We start from the raw sequence: 23,290 nt of genomic DNA, 5'->3' as shown, positions 1-23,290 counted from the left end.
TTAATTTATACTATCTGACAGCCCACAATACCCTTCCGTGTCCGAGGCACTCAGTAGGCACTCAGTAAATTCCTTTTCGCGATGAAAAGACAAGTTTTAATCACAGAGTGATTTATGCCCAGTCAGTTCCTATTTCAGCATGAAGCGGCCAAATGGGTGGTTCCCTGCCGCAATCCTGTGTCTAATGCAAGCCGGTTACAAAACTCCTGTTCTGAGAACGTATTTTTCTCTAAATTATTTTCTCTTGTCCTGTGGCAGAGGATCAGAGAGGACTGTGATTCCGAAATAGCAGCCTATGGAGTGTAGCGACCGAAAGCCATGTGTACAGAGCTGGCTGCCGCCGTGGCGTAAGCTCTGTAGTTTCTCACCTGGTGAAGCGTGTAGGGTGTCTGTAGAAAGGGGAGAGCGTGTCAGAGCTGCACCGTCCACGGCAGTGGCCACTAGGGCATGTGACTGTGGGCATTTAGATTAGAATTAATAAAAGTGAAGTCAAGTTAAAAAGCCAGTTGTCAGTCACCCTTGCCGCATTTCAAGGGTGCAGTGGCCCCCGGATGGGACAGCCAGAATTGGGACCTTTTCGTCATTGTAGCACTGTGCTTGACCGCTAAGAATCATCTGATAAATCCTGAGTACACGTGTATGTTAATCAAACACTACATAGTATTTTAATATCTGCATGTTGCTACTTTTTTTTTTAAATTTGCCTTTGAGGGGGAAAACGCTTTTTTTTTTTTCTTTTTGACAAAAAAGGTAGGTTGTGGCTACAGATGAGCTTTTTTGTTGATATTGTAGGTCTGTCTCCTCGAGATCTTGTGCTTCATTTTCGACACAAGGTATGATACCTTATTTAACTTGCGATGTGCTGAAGTTGTGTCCATTTAACTGGGCAGAGTCCACGTGCTGTAACCACATTTTATCTCTGCCAAAACGCCTCGTGGTGACACAGAGCCGAGCGTGTTGGTAGAGCTCGTGTGAGAGAAGTTCCCAAAGGTGTGCAAGTGCCGTCTGTTTATCGTGATGCAGGGTAGCATGCTTTTCCTGTCGTCTTTCTAATTTCAGGTGTCGTGAAATTAGAGTGGGAAGAGACCTGTTTTAATCTTGCAGAATATTTTACATGTTGCCTTACGAGTGAAACATATTCCAGTGCAATATCTGTCCTTACTCCTTCTGATCTTTTGTACTGAAGCGTGTGTAGGACGGGGCATGCACACACTGGCCGCTCATTCAACAAGCAGTGTCTGCTGCGTGTCTGCCGTGTGAATGCTCTGCACACGTTCGGAAATAAGTGAACAGTCCCTGTCCTTTAAGGAGCTCGCGATATTTCAAGTAAAAATGGCACAATTCCTTCCTAAAAGCACAATCTGTTAGAGATGGAAGTGATTCTGACATGTTATAGAAGAGACAGATAATACTTAATTTCTTAGTACAAGTTCATAATTTCCACTGTGTTTTTAAAGCAGTATAATTAATATTGTTGATTAAATGATATATGGTATGTTTGAGGAGGGGGAAAGGCAAATAAATAATAGGCTTGCATATTGTAATACAGTAATTCTTTTTTTTGTTCAGGTCTTAATTCTGTTTAAATTAATTCTTCTTGAAAAAAAGGTGAGATTTGAAGGGATGGATATTTAACATTTATTGACATTTCTTAAATACTATAGAAAATTAAAACTAGTGGTAAAGTATGAATTAACTGTTTTGCTTATCCAACTGTGGGAGCGGAAGCCATAGCCTTGCTCACTAGCACGGAAGTGTAAATGCACGCCACCTTTTCTGGGGGCCGTCTAAGGCATGCACTTCTGCTCCAGCTCCTCGGGGTGTATGTCCAGCAGGAGTGTTGCCGGAGCACCCGGCGGTTCTGTTTTAAGTCTGAGGAGCCACCGTGCTCTTCTCCATGACGGCGCGCCATCTTACCATCTTACTGCCACAGCAAAGGTCCCGGTGTTTCTGCAGCCTCATCGTCACTTGTTATATCCAGGTTTTTGATGGTGACCGTCCTGCTAGGTGAGGCAGCGTCTCCTGGCTTTGATTTGCATTTCTCTGAGGACGGGTACAACCGAGCACCTGTTAGTGTGCCTGTTCGCCCTCTGTGTGTCTTCCCTGGAGAGATGCCTGTTCAAATCCTTTGCCTATTTTTTAATCAGGTTGTTTAGTTTTGGGTTGTCAAGTTGTAGGTCTCACACTTTTTTATTGCAACGCATTATAAAAAATATCATACCTTGCAACCTAGGACATGCATGGATATACATATCTAAAAAGTTTTGCAAAAGAATACCTGGCCTAGTTACATGCAGTGGCATTTATGATGAAGTAAACATTATCTAATGTGGCAAATCACAGGTACACTCTTTTTCTTGGTTTAATGAAATACGGACATCCTTTAATGCAGCATTTGGTTTCTTCCTTGCAAGCGACCCCTTAAATAAGACCAGTGTGTAAGGAGAACACGGTTATGGGCGCTGTGCTTTGTAAAATAGCACTTCAGTGTCACTAAATGATTTAATTGTTTAAAAAAGAAAAAACTTACCTAAGCAAATCTTTGGGTTTTTCCAATGAATTTAATAATTACCAGTTTTAGTTTTAGTGCAGTATCTAACTGAATCCTGTTTCAGATTAATTTTTACCTGCGTTTTTATTCTGAAAACTATCAAACCTATGGAAAAGTTGATAGAATATGATGGTGAACACTTTCACACCCTTCTTCTCTATCTACCAGTTAACACTTTACCTATGTTCCATTTCCCCCCATCATCATAATTTTAAAGTAGTTTGTAGAAATCATGGTACTTTATCCCTGAATACTTTAGGATATATTTCTTAACAGTAAGGGGTATATGCCTACATAACCAAAATACCATTTTCACATTCAAGAATTTTAACATTAATACAATAAATGACACTTACTACTGAAGTCCATTTTTAAATGTCCCCATATGTCATAATAATGTCCTATAAACTGGTTAGTCTTTTTTAAAATCCGGGGCCCGAGGTGGTGGTGTGTCCTGCGGGTGTCACGTCGAGAGGCCCCTAACTGTCTGGTGCGCTGGTGATGTGAAGGGTAGGCGTTCGATGAAGCGGTGCTTGCCAGTTTGCTCACGGTAAGGTACTTGGTTCTCCCTGGGCGGCTAGTAGGTTGCCTGTGGGATGGCGAGTTTGAATCTGTGAACATCCTGGTGCCCAACAACCTTCCATAATCGTTTTAGCGTCCACTGGTGATTTGCACCTGAACCGAGATGGACGCTTGGTGATTTTCTAATTCTGTCATTAATTCTATACTTATCAGCTGTTCTACTTCTGGAAAGAGTGTTTCCCTCTCTCTCCCCCTGTTTTTTTCTGAAAGTATCCCTGTGGACTCAGATTTGCTAATTAGATCTTCATTGACGCCGTTTCAGGTTCTCTTTTATATTTCTCCAGTGAACAAGTTGGTGGGATCCCTCATGACGGTGTTATCCCTCTTTCCAGGTAAGGCGGGGGCAGCGTGCACCCCTGCTTCTGTGGAATGGGTGCTGGGACTTCCGTTGTAAGAGTGTTTGAAGATGAGCTCATTGGGGTTAATGTTTCTATTTTAATGTGACATTTCCATTTTGGCAATAGGCGTTTTTTTGTTTGGTCTGAGATTTTCATTATTTTTAATTGGAATGTATGCAACCATAACTTGTTTAAAATTTTTATAGGAGAGTTGTGTGATTTAGAACAGAATATACCACTCTAACTTTCTCCCACCTTATTGTAAACCAAGCTGGTCTCCACTCTTTTATGTGTCAGGCATGATCGAACATGGTCTCAGTGACTGTTCGCAGTACAGACCCCGAAAGAGTATGTCTGAAGATGCTGGGCTTCAAGGAAACAATCCCGCAGATGATTTCGTGTCCGTGTCTGCTTCTACCATGTCAAATACCAACTCGGACGCTGTCAAGAAAATCGTGACAGGAAGCCACGGAGGAGATGCTGCCATCAAGACTGAAGAGCCTTCGTCCCCCGTCGAAGACAGCAGCCAAGGACAGGAGCTCCGAGACGGCCGTCGGTACTTGAGACCTCCCTCTCGGCCGTCTCCAGAGTCTTCAGAAAGTGACTGGGAGACCTTGGACCCCAGTGTCTTAGAGGACCCCGCCTTGAAAGAAAGGGGACAGGTGGGGTCGGAGCAGACAAACTCGTTTCCAAAGGAGGCGGTGCCCTCGGACGGCCCCCCAATTACAGTACAGCCGCAGGCAAACACGGGCCAGGCGGTCCTGGTGCCGGGGCTCATCTCCGGTTTGGAAGAGGACCAGTACGGCATGCCGCTGGCCATCTTCACAAAGGTAAAGCCCGCTGTCCTTAAAGGTCCGACAGACCCTTTCAGAGTTTAGCTTTCAATGTGCGACACATTTTCAGATCTGAAGATTCTCCTTGAAAACTAAACTACGAGCCAAATGTGTGCGGCTGTGGTATCTGACTGGAGTGTAAGACCATAGGGAAGTCATTCAAGTGGTTTTGATGGGAAGAGTTTGGGAACGTAGTCAATGTGAGGCCGCCCATCACCGAGTTGGGTGTGTTTTTAGTCATGCAGGTTTCTCTTTGAAGAAAAGATGGACTGAGAAACTCTGGACAGTCGTGATCACACTGAGTGAATATATACCCCACACTGCAGTTCCAAAAGTTGCAATTTCATAAGGAAAAACTGCTTGAGTGGCTAAGTTAAATATTAGTACAGCTCATAATTATAATGTAGTGTTTTGGTAACTTGTCCCTAATCTATTCTTTTTCATCTTTTTATGAAAAACCATTCAAATATATTTGCAACTTTTTTATTTATTTCTTTTTTTTAAAGTAAGTTAAATACAACATAGTAAATCAGATTCGATCTTTGATTCAAGATCTTATTTCCCAGGATATCATTTCTTAGTGTCAGTAATACATTAAGATTCTGGAATCACCATTTGACTTTTTGGTTTTTTTCATTCTGTTCAGAATGAACTATTTCATTGCCATTCTTGAATTATTTTTCAAAATGGAGCAGAAAAAAGACACGCCATTTCCTTCCTTAGCCGACAAGCGTTCACCGCCATCCTGTGTGCCCGGCACCGTACCAGGTTCTAGATCCTTGCCTCTGTGATCTTGCCGTCTACCAGGCAAAGACAGACACATCTCTCCAGTAAGGCCACAGAAAGAGATGCATAGTAGAGACTTGAACATGTGCTTCTTCCTCTGCCACCCCCAGCGGTAAATCCTTTCTGGGTTTATCCAGCTTTACGGATAGGGACTTGCCCTGAGTTAGCCTTGCTGAATGGCTAACAGAGGATGCTACCTTTGTTCACCTTGTGGCCTCTTGGCAGACTCTGAAATTGTCTTGATTGATTTCATAGTTGAACAGCTGCACAGTTTCTTAAAACTGGGGTTTAGGGGCGTGGGGAGGAAACACAGGGCTCTCAAAGGACTGGGTTTGGTCATCAGCCAGGAACTGTGGGTTTTCTGGACTTACGGGTAGGTGCCCTGACTCACTGTCCTTTTCGGAGCCCTTATTTTGCTGCTTCACGCACCCACCTCTAAATTCCATCATTGTGGAAATCTCAAGAGGGAGCGTGACCAGGGAGGGACTTTGTGTTTCTCTGCGAGGCTGCTGAATTGGGCAAAGCATTGTAAAAGTACCTTTTGTGTGCTGTCCACAAGCCTCGTCATTAATGAGCGATCCAGTCGTGTGCATTGTACCAGCGATGAGTGTGTGATGGGCTCACCACCATCGTTAGGGTAAATAAAGCACTTTTCATTTTGCTTTTATGTTTTGTAATATACCCATTACAATCTAATTGGTTGCTGATCACATTTTTTCAAATATGAATGCTAATTCTTTAATGTCAGTAACTCTGGAATATGAAATATTCTTCAATGTGAATTGTCTCTGGACTCCTTTTCTTGTGAAGATTTTAAAAGGCTTGTACAAAAGGAATTAGGTTAGTGAAACATCTTGAAAAGTAATTTCAAAAATAGCCACAGAGATGCTTGGATGCCCGGAGAATATTGCTGAATATGAAGTAGGATAGCGAGTTTTGCAGAGAATAATAAGCTGACTGGTCTCCTGACTCAGCATAAGAATAAATGGAAACAAATTTCTCCCTCATAAAACTGTTAGGTCTGGTCCATGCTTCTCTCTGGCACTTGTAATTGCCTGAGGATGATGTCTTTGCTGTCAGTCTTAGAGATTAGGCTCACCGTACAAATGCGATAGCAGAGTCTAAAAGATGCTCCGCCTGAGAGCTGACTGAGAGAGTGCCGGGAAGAACCTCAGCCGGGAAGAACGGGTGCTGAGGGCGAGGAGAGGGGCCTGGAGGCTCCTGACCTTCAGGCTTTCTAACGTGGCTGTGACAAGTTCCATTCCCACAGCCGTGTGCAGGAGTTCTTGCCACTCCACCTGCTCGCCAACCCTGGACATTGTCAGACTTCTCAATGACAATCCGGTGGTGTCTTGTAGCTCTTAGTTTGCATGTTTTTCAGTAACCACAGTTGAGATTGAGCGCATCTTTTCTTCTAGAGGTTAACCATTTGGATTTCCCTTTGTTGTAGTATTTGTTCAAAGCTCTGGGTTGTCTCCCATGTTGTCACTAATTTGTGGGACTTCGTATATTCTAGACACCTTTTCTGTTTATCAGTTCTTTATTTTATGGTTAATACTTTGGGGTCTTACCTAAGAAATCCTCCCCTCCTTCAAAGTCATAAAAACAATCTCCTAAATTATCTTTATAATTTTGACTTTCATATTTTGGTTACCTACCTTGAATTAACTTTTGTGTGTGGTCGAGGAAGAGAATCTGTCTCTGGACTTCCCGTGGGTGTCCCCTCGGTGTGTTTGTCTGCCCCGGGGTGGTCCCACCCTGTGTTAATGACCACATGTGTCACATCAGGCAGAGAAGAGGCACACCCTCTTCTTGTTGTTCTTCATATTCCGATGTTTGTATGCGTCATGTTTCTTTATCCATTTATCCTTCGATGGACATTTGGGTTGTGCTGGCTTTGGCTATTTGAGTAGTGCTGCTGTTAACATGGGTGTGCAAATGCCTTCTCAGTTTTCCTTTTACCATTACACCCCACAGCTCCAAACATGGAAGCTGACGTGCCCTCGCAAAAGTGAGCGCTGGGCGTGGGGTTGGCTTAGATAGAGAGGCTGCTTTTTGTGAAAGGACCCATGTTCTTGCTGCCGCTGTATGTTAAAGACTGTTAAGAGATTTAGGTTTATTGGATCATCTTTTTTTTTTTTTAAGTAATGTCAAAATTTTAAAGCTATTTTGAACTATTTTACATAATTTTATGTGTAACATTTTTACATGGTTCAACAGTCAAATGGTTCCGAAGCATCCGTCCTAAGTCTCCCTGCCGTCCCGTCGGCCCTCTCCAGGGGCAGCCAGTGTCCTCAGCGTCTCCTGTCTCCTTCGCGGGGTGGTGCGGTCTCGAATCAGTGCACAGGCATTTTCCTTCCCTTTGTGCGCCAGTGGCGGCAGCCTGTCCCTACGTTTATGCTCGTTACTCTTCTTTACACGCTGTCCATCGGAGCTGGGCGTCATCACTCCTTATCGCTGCAGGGGTATCGTGGGTGCAGACCAATGTCTAGTCAGTCCCCTGTCCGTGAGGAGTTGGGATTCCAGTCTTTTGCCATAACGAACAGAGATGCAACAAATAGCTGTTTGCAAATCTCACACACGAGCACATGTAGCTGTAGGATATATTATAAGACATAGAATGACGGGTCAAAGAGTATGAATAAATTATTTTTAAGGAATGTATTTTTTTCATACTCTTAAAAAACTTGGAACTATTGATTTTTACACTTGAGCTTAGCTAAAAGGCCAAGAAGCAAGGAACTATTACTTTTTAAAACCTATGTCTGAGTTTTCATGATTTTATAGACTCAGCCAAGATTCCATCGTTGACAATGCTTTTTTCTCTTACAGTATAAATTATGAAGGTAATACTGTGAGCAATTAAAGTCTTTGATTGCTGTTCTGCAATACAAGTCTTCTGTACTAATTGGCAAGGTCTGAGAGCACCTTTCCCGAGGATTCTCAGTTCTAGCTGGGGGAGTGAGTGTTCTGTTTGAAAGCGCATTAAGTACTGTAATACTTACGTTTAGAAACAGGTAGGTTGGGAGAGGGGAGTCTACTGTTTTAAAGTACATACCATATAAAGTAGAACGTGAATCCTGAGCTGCTGCTGGAGGAGGAGGAGGGGTCCTTTCAGCCTTTGGTCACAAGAGGGCGTGGGCTGAGAAGCACTGTACTCTCTCTAATGCGTAGACATGGCTTTCTATTGGCTGCTACGAGTTAGCATGTTACCAAGCAGAGGTAGACGTTGTCAAGAATAAGAATGAAACCAAGTGACTAGAACCATATTCCAACTTTGGGAAGCCTTCTCTCATATTAGGTATTTAAACAACCACCTGTTATGTACACCGCAGAACAGGAAGTAGCAAAAGGGCTGGCTCCTGCCTCCGGGAGTCTTATCTTGTGATAGAAACAAGACATCATCCAGATAACAGTAGTTCAGTGTTTTTAGAAAAGTGATGGGAAGTAAAAAAATAAATAACACTGTCGTAGAACTTGAGATTGAAAACAAATTCCCGGGTTGAGCAAGCCTGGCCTCCTGGCTTCGTGTACACATTGTACCACCTGCTGAAAGTCTGTCTCAGTTTAGAATCTTTTGCCAGAAATTCCACGTCCTCCTCAAGTGCTGCATTCCAGTGTTAACACCTTTGTTCCCAGGAAACTTGCTGCTTTTTGTACACTTCACCGCCTGCTCTGGCTTGGCGATTCAGCTGTAATTTTCAGGGGAATGGTATTTTCAAACACCATTCAAAGGGAAATTAATTAAACACTCAACTGCCACCAAGTGTCATTTTTGCTTTAAACATTTAGGGGCAAACATCTTGAAATATTTTTGTACAATTTTAACAAGAGGGCAATAAAACATGCTTATCAGTGCTTTGCGATTCTCATGAGAGTAGGTTGGCGATGGTTCGCAGATGCGTGTGTTTTAAAATTTTACTGGAAGGACTAACAGCTTTCTACTAAACGACATTCTTTTCAATGGGCTTAATATTTCAGCTCCTAAAAGAAAAAGTCCAGTTTGTTAGTTGCCATGGAGGCTTTTAAGTCGAACAGAGAACAGAGTGATCCCAGGAGACACCCTTCGGGCTGGACTACCTTGGCAAAGTTGGTGACGAGGGGAGCGGGTTAGTGATCGGTGTTCACGCGGTCTTGACCTGAGGGTCCCTGGGCCCATTACCGTAGTGAGCCCAAGATCAGTGGCTTGCAGGATGGCACGGAGGTGGGAGAACGTTGGGAGTTTCCTATGATTAGCTCTCTGCAGAGGCTGGAAGAGGGGCTGTTCCGGGGCTTGTCTAACATTCAGTGTCACTCTTGTGATTCGTAGGGCTATCTGTGCTTGCCTTACATGGCTCTGCAGCAGCATCACCTTCTCTCTGACGTCACTGTTCGGGGATTTGTTGCTGGAGCTACTAACGTCCTTTTTCGACAACAGAAACACCTCAGCGACGCCATTGTGGAAGTAGGTTTCCGTGTGAGTGCGTGTCCCGGACACTGCTGGTCCCTGGTTTCTTTCTGAAGTGCAATTATGAGGGCTTAGTGCCGGCGCTGATAAGGCTGGAAATTGCTCCCCGTGCCGGGCATTCTAGGTGCCGTAGGTATATTGACTGATCTAATAATTCTCGTGACAGCCTGTGCGATGGGTATTGTGGCTGTCCCTGTTTGATACCTGTGGGGACAAGGGGACAGAGAGATCGAACAGCAAGTATAGTGGGTGAGCCAGGATCCCAACCCGGGCCAGCTGGGCCTCCTACAGTCTTAGAATTAAAACGTGTTTATTGTTCAGATAATGCAAATGCTGTGCTTCTAGCCTGTTGGATAGGCTTCTGGTATCAAGAGCAAAGAGCCAGAGATAAATATTTGACACCTTATCATCAATATATTTAAGAAATTTAAATCATTTCTTTAATTTTACAGTTGAAGCCATTTTAAAAGTGGGTGGGGAGGGAATTTAAGCCATCCTAACTGAGGTTTTTAGAAAGTACCAAAACCTGCTTCCTGGGGAAGTGTTTACAACATACAAATTAAAAATCGGGGGTTCAAAGCTTTAGGTATTATGATCCCGATTTTGAGGAAGAAAAATAGGTGCAGACTCTCCAAGGCGGAAGGGTGCAGAGGCGAGGACCTCAGAGTCGCTGCAATAGTATTGGTTACTTTCTGCTTCTGAGGTTGGTTGGCAGATTCATGGGTATTTGTTTTATTATTCTTCAAAACTGACCTGTACATTACATACACTTTTCTTTGCATTTCAAATATTACTCGAAAAAAATAATCTGGAGTATCTGTGCACTCAAAGGAAAAAATTTTAAGCATTCTCCTTAATTGTCCTCACTTCTGATTGTATGATAAAAGTGAGATGACACATTTCTATGTTTTCCAAAACATGTATAGTAAATATGAATTACTTTTATAATTCAAAATTAAACACTTATGCATATGTTTTCTGAAAGTAGAAACTGAGTACTTTTTAAATATAGAAAGAAAAATCCTTGAGTGTAAAAACCTGTCTCTTTCTTAGACTCGCCTTTTGAGAATGCCGTCGTTATCCGTATTTTTTACTTCCAGCTCCACTCCCCAGCAGGTCCTCTGTACAGTGTGGCGTGGATGTCCGCGTGAGTGCCCAGACTCTGACTTGTGCCTGCGTGCCCCCTAGGTGGAGGAAGCCCTGATCCAGATCCATGACCCCGAACTCAGGAAGCTGCTCAGCCCCACCACCGCCGACCTCAGGTTCTCGGACTACCTGGTGCGGCATGTGACCGAGAACCGGGAGGACGTCTTCCTGGACGGCACTGGCTGGGAGGGTGGGGACGAGTGGATCCGAGCCCAGTTTGCAGTCTACATCCACGCCCTGCTGGCCGCCACGCTGCAGTTAGGTGAGGGGCGCGCAGCCGCGCGTTTCTTCCATAACCATGGTCCTGCTTTGAATCGCATAGGAGATCCACTTTCATTAGAGAAAAATCCCTTGTTACTCCCTCACACCGAGAAGTTGTGAGTGATTAAGCTGACTTGCCAAAGGCCACATGGCTCCTTAACAGGATGCTTGCAGTTAGATGCAAGTTTCCTGACATCTGGTGGACCACCTTCCCCAAAAAACAGCGGGAAAGAGAGGGCAGAACCGCTCCTTTACTTTTTTCTGCTTGTTCATCTCCACACCCCTGACTGGCTACAGTCCAGCTCACCTTTCATGCGTTTGCTTGACAGAGAACGAAAAGACGCTTGCAGACTACGGGACGACCTTTGTTACAGCGTGGAAGGATACTCACAACTACAGAGTCTGGAACAGCAACAGGCACCCGGCACTGGCCGAAATCAGTCCGAAGTAAGCACCTTCTCGGCAGGCTAACCTAGAGCCCAAATGCTTCATTTACTCCCGTGCCCCGAGATAAAGAAAATCCTACCCTAACTTGGGTGGTATTGTGAGTATCTTCAGGAATCTCCTCGAGTAGGTGATAAAAGTCTCCCGAATATAGAGAAGCAGCTGAAAACTGTTTCCCCATTCACAGTTCTTACACAAAAAGTGTGAAGCAGCTTTGGAAGCCCTGACGTTTCTCCCGGTCCTTGGGAGGTTCAGATGGGGGATGCTGGGGACAGAGCGGGCTTCTCCCCTCCCCGGGGTCTGCACTTTGGCGGATGCCAAAACAAGGTGGAAATAAGCACTGCTTAAACTGGAAACATGCAGTATGATAAACTAAAGTTGTGTGAACTCCTAGATATGTGGTCAAGCCTAGCTTCCACATCAGAGTCTAAAATCCAACAAACGTAACTCCTGTCACAATATTGAATGTTGACTGCACAGAGACGGTGGCATTAAAGACATTTCAACATGCTGTGAAGAGGGGCCGTCCTGAAATAATGCCATCTTTGTGTGAAGGGAACAGAGTAGAATCTAAGGAGATCAATTCATACAGTGCAATTCATGCACAGGCTGGAACCTTATTTTTGCTAAATTAAAAGTTAAAATGTTTGGTTTAATGATACAAGCACACACTGAATGTTTTCCCTTGTATTTTAAACTTTTACTTCTTGGTGGAAACTGGACACAAATCCCCTTTGTCCCGACTGCCACATGACCGGGGAGCTGGGGTTAACCTAGCTGGCCCGGGGCACGGTGTCAGCCCTGCCCCACAGGAGATGCTCCCCACACAGAAAAGGAGGCGGTGGAGCAGGGTTTGGGAGAGCGCATCTGTTAAGCTTTATATCATCTATCAGGAAAAATGACTGGGTTCCACACCAATTTCGGTGAATTAAGTCATCCTACTGAGCTATAGCAGAAACCTGGATTGCCCTTTGAATGTGGTGAAAACAGAAAATTAAAAGGCAAAAGCATTAATAGTATTAAATGAAAGGGCTAAGGTTCAAAGTGTTCTCCCTTGCTAACCACAGGCTCTGTAGTCTGGAGCGCGATGAAGGGAAACAGATGGGAGTTTGTTGGCTGGTGCCTGCGCTGCGGCTGCACTGGGGCGGGGCGGGGTGGGGCCCGGCCCACCGTGGTGACCCACGGAGCAGCGTGGGAGGCTGTCTCTTCCCCCGTGGTCCCAGTGACCCGGTGATGTCGTTATCCAGTCAGACATCTGCTGCCATGCCTTGAACCTGAACCAGCTCTGCAGATTTTATTCCAAGTCCATAAGAGGCTTAACTGGAATAGGTTTGCAAAGGTTGTAAAACAGTACTTTTTAAAGTATGTAAGAAAATTGAGATTATTTAGACTGAAGAGAAAGCTGAAGAAGGACCTGAAATATGTGTGTAGGGAAATTATGCAGCTATGACAGTCAGCAGAGTTTCAATATTTTCCCCATATTCAAAACAAGAAATGATAGTCTCCGATTGTTATCAGGGTCTCTAGTTTGGAAACCTCCCAAACTACTTGTAAGTTCTGAGATCTGTGGAGGCCTGTCTTCCACTCTGCATGATCGGGGAAGGCGGTGCTCTCACTTCCCTGAATAAGAGCAGGTATAGTTCATCCTTCGAACGTAGCTTTTCCAGGAATATCAAGAATGACTCAGTAATCTCCATTTTTTCAGCCTGTGATTCAGGGATCCAGAAGATAAGAGAAGGTATCAGTATGCTTCCTATGGACAAGAAAGAGATTTGTCACTTGAAAAGCCATCGGTAGCATTTTGATGTTTTTAGGATCTGCTGCAGGGTTCATGAGGGTCCCTTTCTGGGTCAGAGGGTCCCTTTCTGGGTCAGACATCGACAGAGAGCCGCCTGAGGGTGCGATAAGAATATGGGTGTTTAGGGCCCCTTTTATAGTGTGACTTGGGTGAAAGTGCCTAGTTTTATATGTATATACTTTTTGCCTTTTGTCTGTTTTGAAGACCTGCATTTTGAGTTGCTTTTCTTAAAGTTCAGGTTTCACTGATCTGTCTACAAATCTTTGTATGGCCAATGGCACACATGTAGAAGACAGCCAGAATCAAGGTGAAGTCCATGCCAGGGCCCAAGTCACTGATTCTAACCCTGACTGCCCTGGGAGCTTTTAAAAAAATGCTGATGCCTGGGCCTCACCCCCAACCACATAAGTCATCATTGCTAAAACAACTCCCACCCACCCTGGGGAAAACCCCTAGTTCACCAAGGAGGAAGTCAGCTCAGGAAGGCTTCCCCAAGTGCAGGCAGAGAGCTGTGACGGAAGCCCCAAGGACAGGTTCGGAGCACCGCCACCCCGCCGGGTGGCCCTGCGCGGTCTGCAGACGCTCCCACGTGATCCCTGCGCTTTGCGGCTGCATCGGTGAAACGCCCATAGTCTAAACTCAAACTCTGTTTTCCAGCCACCCTTTTCAAGGCCAGTACTCGGTGTCCGACGTGAAGTTAAGATTCTCACAGTGAGTATTTCAGGGAAAACTAGGAAACTTCTTACATCTGAATGTGTGCCATGTGCTCCATTGCTAATTGGGAATTGTTCTCCCCTTGATAGACTTGAGCTTCAAATAGCAACCAAATATGTGCATGACAGTCTCTGGCTCGGCAGTGTGTACTTTCAAAGTGAAAACACTGCTGTTCCCTGAAGAACGGTGTGAACTAATAACGGGATTTGCCGTTTTTATCCTGCTGAAGTCACTTCAGCAAGTCCTGGCAGTCGGCCGGGGGGAGGGTCACCGTACATCCTAGGTCCTTAGCACCTTTCGGCTGATCTGCATGTTCTTTTAGTATTTCCTGAAGTTCACATGCTGAAAGGTTAGCAGATGAATTGCTGCATAACAAATAATGAATTAGCTGCTTTTCTCAATAATTCTCATTTGGGGGTGGCTATAGAGTGGTGTGTGTGAGAGAGAAATTTTTTTAATTGTATTTAACACTTCTTTCTTTTACTCAGTTCTGTTCAAAACAGTGAACGTGGCAAAAAAATTGGCAACGTCATGGTCACCACCAGCCGGAATGTCGTGCAGACAGGAAAAGCTGTTGGTAAGGCACTCCTTCAGCCGGGAGCAGGGGGATCCCAGCACACCTCTCCTCTGTCCTCAGTGTGCCCTTGATAAAAACGTGAAGTTGTAGAAATCTGCACATCACATAATAATACAAGATAATTCCCATAGTCGAATACAGAGGTTTGCTTGCTGGTTGTTTTTCTTCATTTTTATCTTGTTTAAAGAAAAATGCTGTGGCACCAGATAACATCAAAGCTGAGCAAATATTGCCCCATCTGATAGGGAGTGACACAGTTTTCTGAAGAGTTCGCTGTTCTGTTACCAGGATTCATGCTTTGCTGGAGTTTTTCCCCAACTCCCATTATTTATAAATAATCACGAGGGGACATGACTAAGATATTATAGAAGTTAAAAGGACAATAAGGGAATATCGTAAATAATTTCACACCAACTTTCTGACAACTTAGATAAAATACACAAAGTCCTTGAAAGCCTCAATTGCCAAAACTGACTCAGTAACAAATAGAAAATCTGACTAAGTTGAATTAACGTTATATAAACTCTTTCAAAAAGTGGTGGATGAGGTGCTGCTCCCTGACTCGTTCAGTGAGGCCGGGACCCCCTGCTACCAGAGCCAGGCAAGCGCTACTTGCACTCTTGTGCACCCATCCATCTAACTGAAAATTTTTGAAGACTGCTTCATGTCCCTTCTAAAGAAAGTTCTCGGACGAGAACCAAGATGGCGGCGTAGGTAGACACACTGTGCCTCCTCGCACAACCAGAACTGACAGAGAATCGAACAGCAAGGGGGACCAACACCAAGGAAATAGAAAATAAACATTCATCCAGACTGGTAGGAGGGGCGGAGACGGGCACCGGGGTGGAGAGGACTCGCGTGGCTGTGGCGGGACTGAGACTGGCGGAGTGTGGGACAAATGGCGCAGGCAGTCTGAGCACTAGCAGACCCTGCGGCCCCACATTGGCACAGATAAACCGAGAGGGCCGGACTCAGAGTGGCGGAGAACGGGGCAGGCTGAGCAGGGGGTAGCACCCTGTGACCCCACATTCGAACAGAGATAAACCGGGCGAACTGTGGGGAGCGAAGCAGACCGCGCAATCCAGGGCTCCAGCGCGGGGAAATAAAGCCTCAAACCTCTGATTGAAAACGCCCGTGGGGGTTGGGGTGGCAGCAGGAGAGACTCCCAGCCTCACAGGAGAGGTTGTTGGAGAGACCCACAGGGGCCTAGAGTGTGCACAGGCCCACTTACTCGGGAACCAGCACCAGAGTGGCCCAGTTTGATTGTGGGTAGCGGAGTGAAAGATTGAAAGCCGGAGGAGAGTGAGGCGGGCGCCATTGCTCCCACTCGGCCCCGCCCCCACGTACAGCGTCACAGCGCAGCGACCAGCATTACCCCGCTCCAGGAACACCTAAGGCTCCACCCCTTAAAGTAACAGACGCACCAAGACAGACAAACAAAAAAAAAAATGGCCCAAATGACAGAACACTTCAAAGCTCCTGAAAAAATACAACTAAGCGACGAAGAGATAGCCAACCTATCGGATGCACAGTTCAAAGCACTGGTTATCAATATGCTCACAGACTTGGTTGAATCTATTCGAAAAACAGATGAAAAAATGAAGCCTATGCTAAGAGAAACAAAGGAAAATGTACAGGGAACCAATAGTGATGAGAAGGAAACTGGGACTCAAATCAATGGTATGGACCAGAAGGAAGAAACAAACATCCAACCAGAAAAGAATGAAGAAACAAGAACTTGGAAAAATGAGAGGCTTAGGAACCTCCCGGACGCCTTGAAACATTCCAACATCCGAATTATAGGGGTGCCAGAAGGAGAAGAGGAAGAACAAAAAATTGAAAACTTAATTGAACAAATAATGAAGGAGAACTTCCCTAATCTGGCAAAGGAAATAGACTTCCGGGAAGTCCAGGAAGCTCAGAGAGTCCCAAAGAAGCTGGACCCAAGGAGGAACACACCAAGGCACATCATCATTACATTACCCAAGATTAAACGCAAGGACCTACATCCAAGATTACTGTATCCAACAAAGCTATCATTTAGAATGGAAGGGAAGATAAAGTGCTTCTCAGATAAGGTCAAGTTAAAGAAGCTCATCATCACCAAGCCCTTATTATATGAAATGTTAAAGGGAGTTACCTAAGAAAAAGAAGATCAAAAATAGGAACAGTAAAAATGACAGCAAACCCACAGTTATTAACGACCACACATAAAACAAAAACGAGAGCAAACTAGGCAAACAACTAGAACATGAGGGTTGCCAATAGGGGAGTGGGAGGGGGAGAGGGGGGGAAAGGTACAGAGAATAAGTAGCATAGATGATAGGTGGAAAATAGACAGGGGGAGGGTAAAAATAGTGTAGGAAATGTAGAAGCCAAAGAACTTATAAGTATGACCTATGGACATGAACTATAGGGGGGGAATGTGGGAGGGAGGGGGGTGGGCAGGATGGAGTGGAGTGGGGGGGGAAATGGGACAACTGTAATAGCATAATCAATAAATATATTAAAAAAAAAAAAAAAGAAAGTTCTCTGTTCCTTCTTTTCTATATTTTTGCCTTTTAATGTTAATTTTAATTTTTTAAAGATGTTATTTATTTATTTTTAGAGAGAGGGGAAGGGAAGGAGAGAGGGAGAGAAACATCTATGTGTGGTTGCCTCTTGCATACCCCCTACTGATGACCTGGCCCTCAACCCAGGCATGTGCCCTGACTGGGAATCGAACCAGTGACCTTTTAGTTTGTGGGCTGGCGCTCAGTCCACTGATCCACACCAGCCAGAGTATACCTTTTAATTTTTATATAATTACAAGCTTAAAGAAATGGTGCAACACTTTACAAGGAACTCCTAATTGTCTCCGATTCGCCAATTATTCACATATGCTTTCTCTCATCAATATGTAAAAATAGGGCCCATCTCTTTACTTAGCTCCTGCGAGAAGCTGACCAACCCTTATTAAACAGGGTGATCTGTGCGCAGGGGCCCTTGTAGCTCGAACATCTGGATCCTGAGACATGGGCAGGGTGGGAGGACTGCTCTGCAGACTCGTCTTAGAGGACAGACACGGCGCACAGCCCTGTCACTAGGTTCTCGTTGTTACAAGGAAACGGAATGTGATATATGCGCGTTTTCTTCCACACAGCATTGTGCCTTTGACTTATTTTTAATTCTTATTCTTAATAGAAAAATTCTACTTCATCAGAGGTGTATGATCCATTTGTCACTGAATTTTTAATGGTGCTGCAGCTGATAAATACATTCTAAGGTCCATTCTCCAGTCCCAGTACTAACCAGGTCCGACCCTGCTTAGCTTCCGAGATCAGACGCAGTTGGGCGCGTTCAGGGTGGTGTGGCCGTAGGCCAAGGTCCGTCCTCTTCCATACTCCCTTCTCCGGGAATAGTGGGAGCATGTGATACAACTTAATAATTCACTTTAGCATCAGCTTCTGCGATGCTGTCTTTAGAACAAAACAGACCTGAGGCAGAGAGAGCTCTGTATGTCCTCACTCAGTGCAGCGTCGTTCTGGATGACGTGCGCAGACTTCCCGAGAGCCCGAGCACTCTTCCCTGCGTGTGGTTATCGATCATTTAGGGCACAGGGAGCACAGAGGACGTGGTCAGCTCTCCAAGTGGTTCTGATGCAGAACCAGTGCTGAGAGCCACTGGCCAAGCATGGCGGGTATTACAGAGAGTTTGCCGAGCACCTCAGAATGCTTAGGAGCTAGCAGGCTCTTAAACCCAGAAATGATTTGGTTTCCTGTTAGACTTAACTATGGAAAGGGATTGTTTTGAAACTAGAAATTTAAATGGCATTTTACTATTGACATATTGATGTATTACTGTAAGTTACCATGTATTCGTTAGTATTGGTCTCTCTCTGTCTCTTAATAAACGTGAAGGCATTTTTCCTCTAGGTCTTCCCTTCTTCCTTTCCAGGCCAGTCCGTGGGAGGAGCTCTCTCCAGCGCGAAGACGGCCATGTCTTCGTGGCTTTCCACCTTCACCAGCTCCACCGCCCAGAGCCTCACCGAGCCACCCGGTGGGAAGCCCTGAGCGAGGCACTCAGAGGCCGCTGCTGCTTTCTTAGGGCTGAATGTTCCCTGTCTGTCTGCTGCTCCCAGACTGTTCCTCCTCCTCGGCCACAGGTGCACAGCAGGGGACCCATACGTCGGACTGTTTACATGGACGGTCGCCCTCTGTCTAATGAATGTCGAGGGACGCTGAAAAGATGAAAAACTGCAGCCACGGCAGGGATGGCCGTCCAGGTTGGAGTTTCAGTTGACTACTTCTGTTTCGGTCTGAGCCCGATTAAAACACGGTGTCCCTTCTAATGATTTTTCGAGTTCTGATAGTCTATGTTTGTTTACTTCAGGCAAGTTTTCACTTGTGTAAATTTTGTTGTTCTGCTGTTTGAATAGGTGGATGGTTACTGTAATTTATTAGTGCTAAATTGTTATATTAGTATTTTAATTTCTCTAAAGTTGGGCCTAACATGTGCCTGTAAAGTTAAGAGGGCACACAATCGAACCCTTAGTTGTTATTTTGCAGAGTTATGTAATGATTTTTTTGGTGGTGGTGTTAGTTGGTTTTCTACCTACAAACTATTGATTAACTTCCTCCCGGAAATGTGAACGTCATAGGTGGTGGTTCTGAGGAAGCAGCGTTTGTTTTCTGTCTGATTTCTTCTTTCCCAATCCTAAACACTTGCTCTGCGGCGTTGAGTGTCTCTGCTTTTTCCTTCTCTTCCCATTGTTCAAGTAGGCGTGCGGAGAAATAGCAGGGTGATGGATACACAGTATTGGAGCAGTTGGACATGAATGAGTATCTAGGGCAAGACTTCAGAAGACCTAGATATTAGCTCTGTCAACTCTAGTCGTGCCGCAATCTGTTACAAGCATTTTTAACCCAGAGTTTGTGCCTTCTATTTCTTCTTTTAAACAGTTGTCCATTGGGTGTGTACAGACCTCCAGGTTTTTTCTTAGTCTTATCCTTCAGAAAGCTTTTCAAGGCACTTGGCTTCCCCACTTCCCTGATAGAAAATCCTCCTGTACTCAGTCCCGTCTAAAAGTACTTTTAAAAGCAAGGCAAGATGATCTGTAAATATTACATAGAAATCTCATCTTAGCTCACACACAGGAAAGCAGCAGGACAAGAAAACCACAGCCATGACATCAGTCGTGTTTCATGAAGGACGTCTGGTTTCATGTCAGACAGCAACACGCGTGTGTCTGCTGGAGATTTTGACACAGCTGGACCGCACATTTGCCAGGCTCAGCTCACACTTGCTTTTCATGGGGCCATGGGAAGGGTGTTCTCAGGGATTCCTTACAGGGGAGAGACTGCTTCTCAATGCACACACGTGGTGAGTGCGATGTACATATGCTGTAAAGAGTACTGGGAAAATGAGGGTCCTAATTAAGGTTACATTGGATTTATCCCGTAGGAAATGTTTATGTAACACACATCCTTCTAAGGCATGTGAAATGGTCATATGGATATAATCTAAATATCCCTAAATGTTTCAGTTTGCATTTCAACACAAGTCCAGCAAATCTAAAAGCATACTTCCGTTTGAGCCTAATAACTCCAGTGATGACGGAAGGAGACGTGATTTGGGCTGGTGAACACACAACACAATACACAGGTGATGTGTTATAGAATTGTACACCTGAAACCTATATAATTTTATTAACCAATGTCACTCCCATAAATTCAGTAAAAATTAAAAGTTTACACTTAAATAAATAAATATAAGCTGTTTCATTATTTAAAAAAAAAAGGAATTCAGTGATGATAAATTAAAAGGCTTATTGTGAAAACGCCATTAATTCCACTTCTGCCAGGAAAGTTAATCTCAGGAAATATTACTTGAAGAGAAGTAATACCAAACAAACCCTTAAAAGGTACTTGGTACTTCTCAGCTGCTGGACAGCCACCGAGTAGGAGCGCTGTGAGGGGCCAGTGGGCAGTTGCTGGGTCATCCTGTGTTTGGAATGGTTTGTGTGACTAGGGTCAACTCCCAGCTCTCACCCCTCAAAAGTGGCCCAGTCCGCACTTTGGAATCCCACTGAAATACAGATACCATGTGGAACCTAACTCTGCTTTTGTATCACGTGTACCCCATTTTAATATCTACCTGCGACAAACTTTCTATTAATGTTTCCTGTTAAGACTTCAAAATAGTCATTTTACTAGCTTTCAGCATGAAATAAATATTTCAGAAGATAGAACTTACGTCGTAGAAATGGTCAGAGGACCCTGACTCTCTTGCCTTCAGGTTCCTGGAGGTGTGGGGTTTCAGGGAGCAGAGGTTGTGAGGTTGGTGGTGGGGTCCCGGGAGAGCTGGCCCCGTGACCTGTGGGCCCGTGTGCTTCAGGCTCAGGTCCCAGGCACCCGCTGGGGGCCAGCCTAGCAGCAGCAGGCCCCTTTAGGCGCTGGCTCCGTGAGCCACACAAGCCAACACTGGACCTACTTCGGACACGTCACTGGTAAAGATGTGCATTGGGTTGGCCAAGCTTGCTCTGGCACTTGAGCGCTAATTGCTGAGGGTTTGTGAGCAGGCCTGAGGAACGAGGGTTGGCCAGGCCTTTTCAAGGTGCGCCGAGGACACAGGCTGCATCCTTCGCTTTGTGGTGGCTTCACTGTTTGTCCAGGTGACTTCAAAGCAGTGTTTGGAAAAAGTTCCTGGCACACTGTCATTTCTAGGAGGCCCTGTAACGACAGTGACGTAGGTAAGGAAAAAAGGAGTTAAAGCTACCGTGTCTTGGACTGGGTGAAAAGAACACGTTGCATGTCAGAGTAAGGCTTAGAGTTGTTTTGTGTTTGGTTCATATGATCAGTGTGAGTAGTCTGTCCCCAAACCATTAGTGACTTATTAGCCCCCAAGCTTTCAAACAAGCCCACTCCTTTTTGCAGCAATATCCTTGGGCAGCACACCAGGCTATCTGATGTGGTTTCTGCAGCCTTCTCTTGCTTTCCGTGTTCAGTGTTAGCATTGACTTTGGGGAGGGAATGATTTGGTTTGTCATTTGGAAAGGCAAGGAGAAAGCAAATTAGGAAGAAAGAAGTGAGAAGTCATTGCCAGGATGAGGAGCAAGGTACTTAAAAACCTGAATGGAAGAAGTGCTTTGTGAGCAGCATTTAATGTGCTAAAGGGCATCAGAATCCTTGTACAAAGAAGTTCACGTTTGAATCTGCTAGTTACGAGTTTAAATGAAGCTGGAACGTTATCTTCCTGGCAGGAAGGTTTTGTTTTTCTTCTGTGTTTTGTGGAAGCCGCAGTCAGTGGCCCTTTTCCCCTGCTTCCCCCGCCTCACCCCGGGCCAGGGATGCGTTTGGGAGTCTTCAGCTCTGCCAGAGGCCAGTGGACAGATCGCGAGTCTCAAGAACTTGTATCTGTTTCAGCAGTTTGGGAGAGTAGCCTGTTCAATGGTGGCTGCTAAGTGTGGCCTGTTATTTTATCAGGGATTTGGTTGGGACTCGAAATGGCAGCAACATTTTCATGATCTGATTCTCTGACCAGAGGCCGCTCGGTGTTTGGGGACTCCCACCCAGTCCTGTGGTAGCCTTTCAACATGATAGAAAACACAGCCCTAGTTTCTAGAAAATGACGGTTATTCCATGTAGTACAATGTGCCACTAGGAGTTTTTTCATTCCAAGTCTTTGAACTCCAGTTCAGAACACTGGAATTGTCTTTCCATAATTTCCAACATTCCATCAAGGACAAATAAGAGGAATATGGGTCTTTATTCTTTTCATGTAAATACCTTTGTACACGTGGCTTCCTGCTTTCCTATGTGAAGGAGAAGAAACTAGCTCCCTTGTACGTTGACACCAAAATTATAAATATCGTGCACGTATAAGGGGTTGGATATATTTTGTAAAAGTAATGCATTTGTATTTCTGTGCTGTTCTAAAGTTTACCTTTTTACTTATATTAATTAAAGATATAGAAACTATATATTTAAGTCATGTAAATGGGACACCATTCAGGGGTTTTCCGATCTTCATCAGCTTCTCACACACACATAGGATGCTGCTCACATTTGTGTGTGTGCAGTGCAGACACTGGAGAATTTCAGTGAGGTACTGAGCCAGAAAAAGTCATTGAAGTTTTTTGAATGCTTCTGTGCTTAGAAAATACTTTGTTTTCTGGAGACTCTAGTAATTGACAGCTAGAAAAATAGGATGGAGACTTATCGTCTTCAGGGCACTCGGTCATTTGTTCCTCGATTTCGGAAGCATTTGATTAACGAGTTGGTCAAGGCATTTAGTGCTTAGAAAAATAGTTTAAATATTTGAGATTAAAGGCTTCCCACAAACCCTTTCTAGGGAAGTCTAGCTTAGAAATCTTAGAAAGTTTTCTTAAGGAACATTCGCTGTGGCACGTGTTTTGATCAGGAAGGTAGTTTCTCTTTCCTCTAGTAAATTTTATCATTTGTACCAGTTCTCTGTTTCTGTTGTCATTTGTTTAAAAAGAATGTTAAAATTATAAATCACGTCTAATCACACCGAATTGTAAAATTCCTACTGTATCTTTATTTTATAAAGAAAAATGAGAATAAAGTTACCTGTCTGTCGTGCCTACATTTGTGCTTGCCCTGTCTCCTGAGCAGTCCCCTTCATGGTGTCAGCGTGGTTTCTGGCAGTTCCCTAAGAAAGCAGCGCCCAGTGACCCAGAGGACTCCTGGCTGACCTCATCTCTCATTCCAACAGTGCTCATGGTGGTGCCTCCGTTTTCAAGCTGGTGGCCCCCTCATTTTTGAGGGGCCCCTGGACTAGTGAGGTTCATAATAGCCCTTTGCCATTTCCTT

At 44.7% G+C, this 23,290-nt stretch overlaps 1 protein-coding gene across 1 annotated transcript in view; it reads left to right on the top strand.

The window, feature by feature from the left end:
- Window positions 1-23,063, top strand: part of AVL9 (AVL9 cell migration associated) — a 35,382-nt gene extending 12,319 nt beyond the window's left edge. The window contains exons 7-16 of the mRNA XM_024562879.4: window positions 793-833; window positions 1,570-1,608; window positions 3,396-3,465; window positions 3,769-4,301; window positions 9,400-9,534; window positions 10,726-10,945; window positions 11,274-11,391; window positions 13,844-13,897; window positions 14,389-14,477; window positions 18,414-23,063. Coding sequence (XP_024418647.2) covers window positions 793-833; window positions 1,570-1,608; window positions 3,396-3,465; window positions 3,769-4,301; window positions 9,400-9,534; window positions 10,726-10,945; window positions 11,274-11,391; window positions 13,844-13,897; window positions 14,389-14,477; window positions 18,414-18,529 — 1,415 coding nt within the window. The 3' untranslated portion in view covers window positions 18,530-23,063. The remainder of the gene's footprint in view (window positions 1-792; window positions 834-1,569; window positions 1,609-3,395; window positions 3,466-3,768; window positions 4,302-9,399; window positions 9,535-10,725; window positions 10,946-11,273; window positions 11,392-13,843; window positions 13,898-14,388; window positions 14,478-18,413) is intronic.
- Window positions 23,064-23,290: the final 227 nt, after the last annotated feature.

The sequence above is a fragment of the Desmodus rotundus genome, chromosome 6 (assembly GCF_022682495.2).
Source record: "Desmodus rotundus isolate HL8 chromosome 6, HLdesRot8A.1, whole genome shotgun sequence".
NCBI classification, from domain to species: domain Eukaryota; kingdom Metazoa; phylum Chordata; class Mammalia; order Chiroptera; family Phyllostomidae; genus Desmodus; species Desmodus rotundus.
The sequence above is the reverse complement of the archived record's forward strand: the minus strand, read 5'-3'. Positions and strand labels throughout refer to the sequence as shown.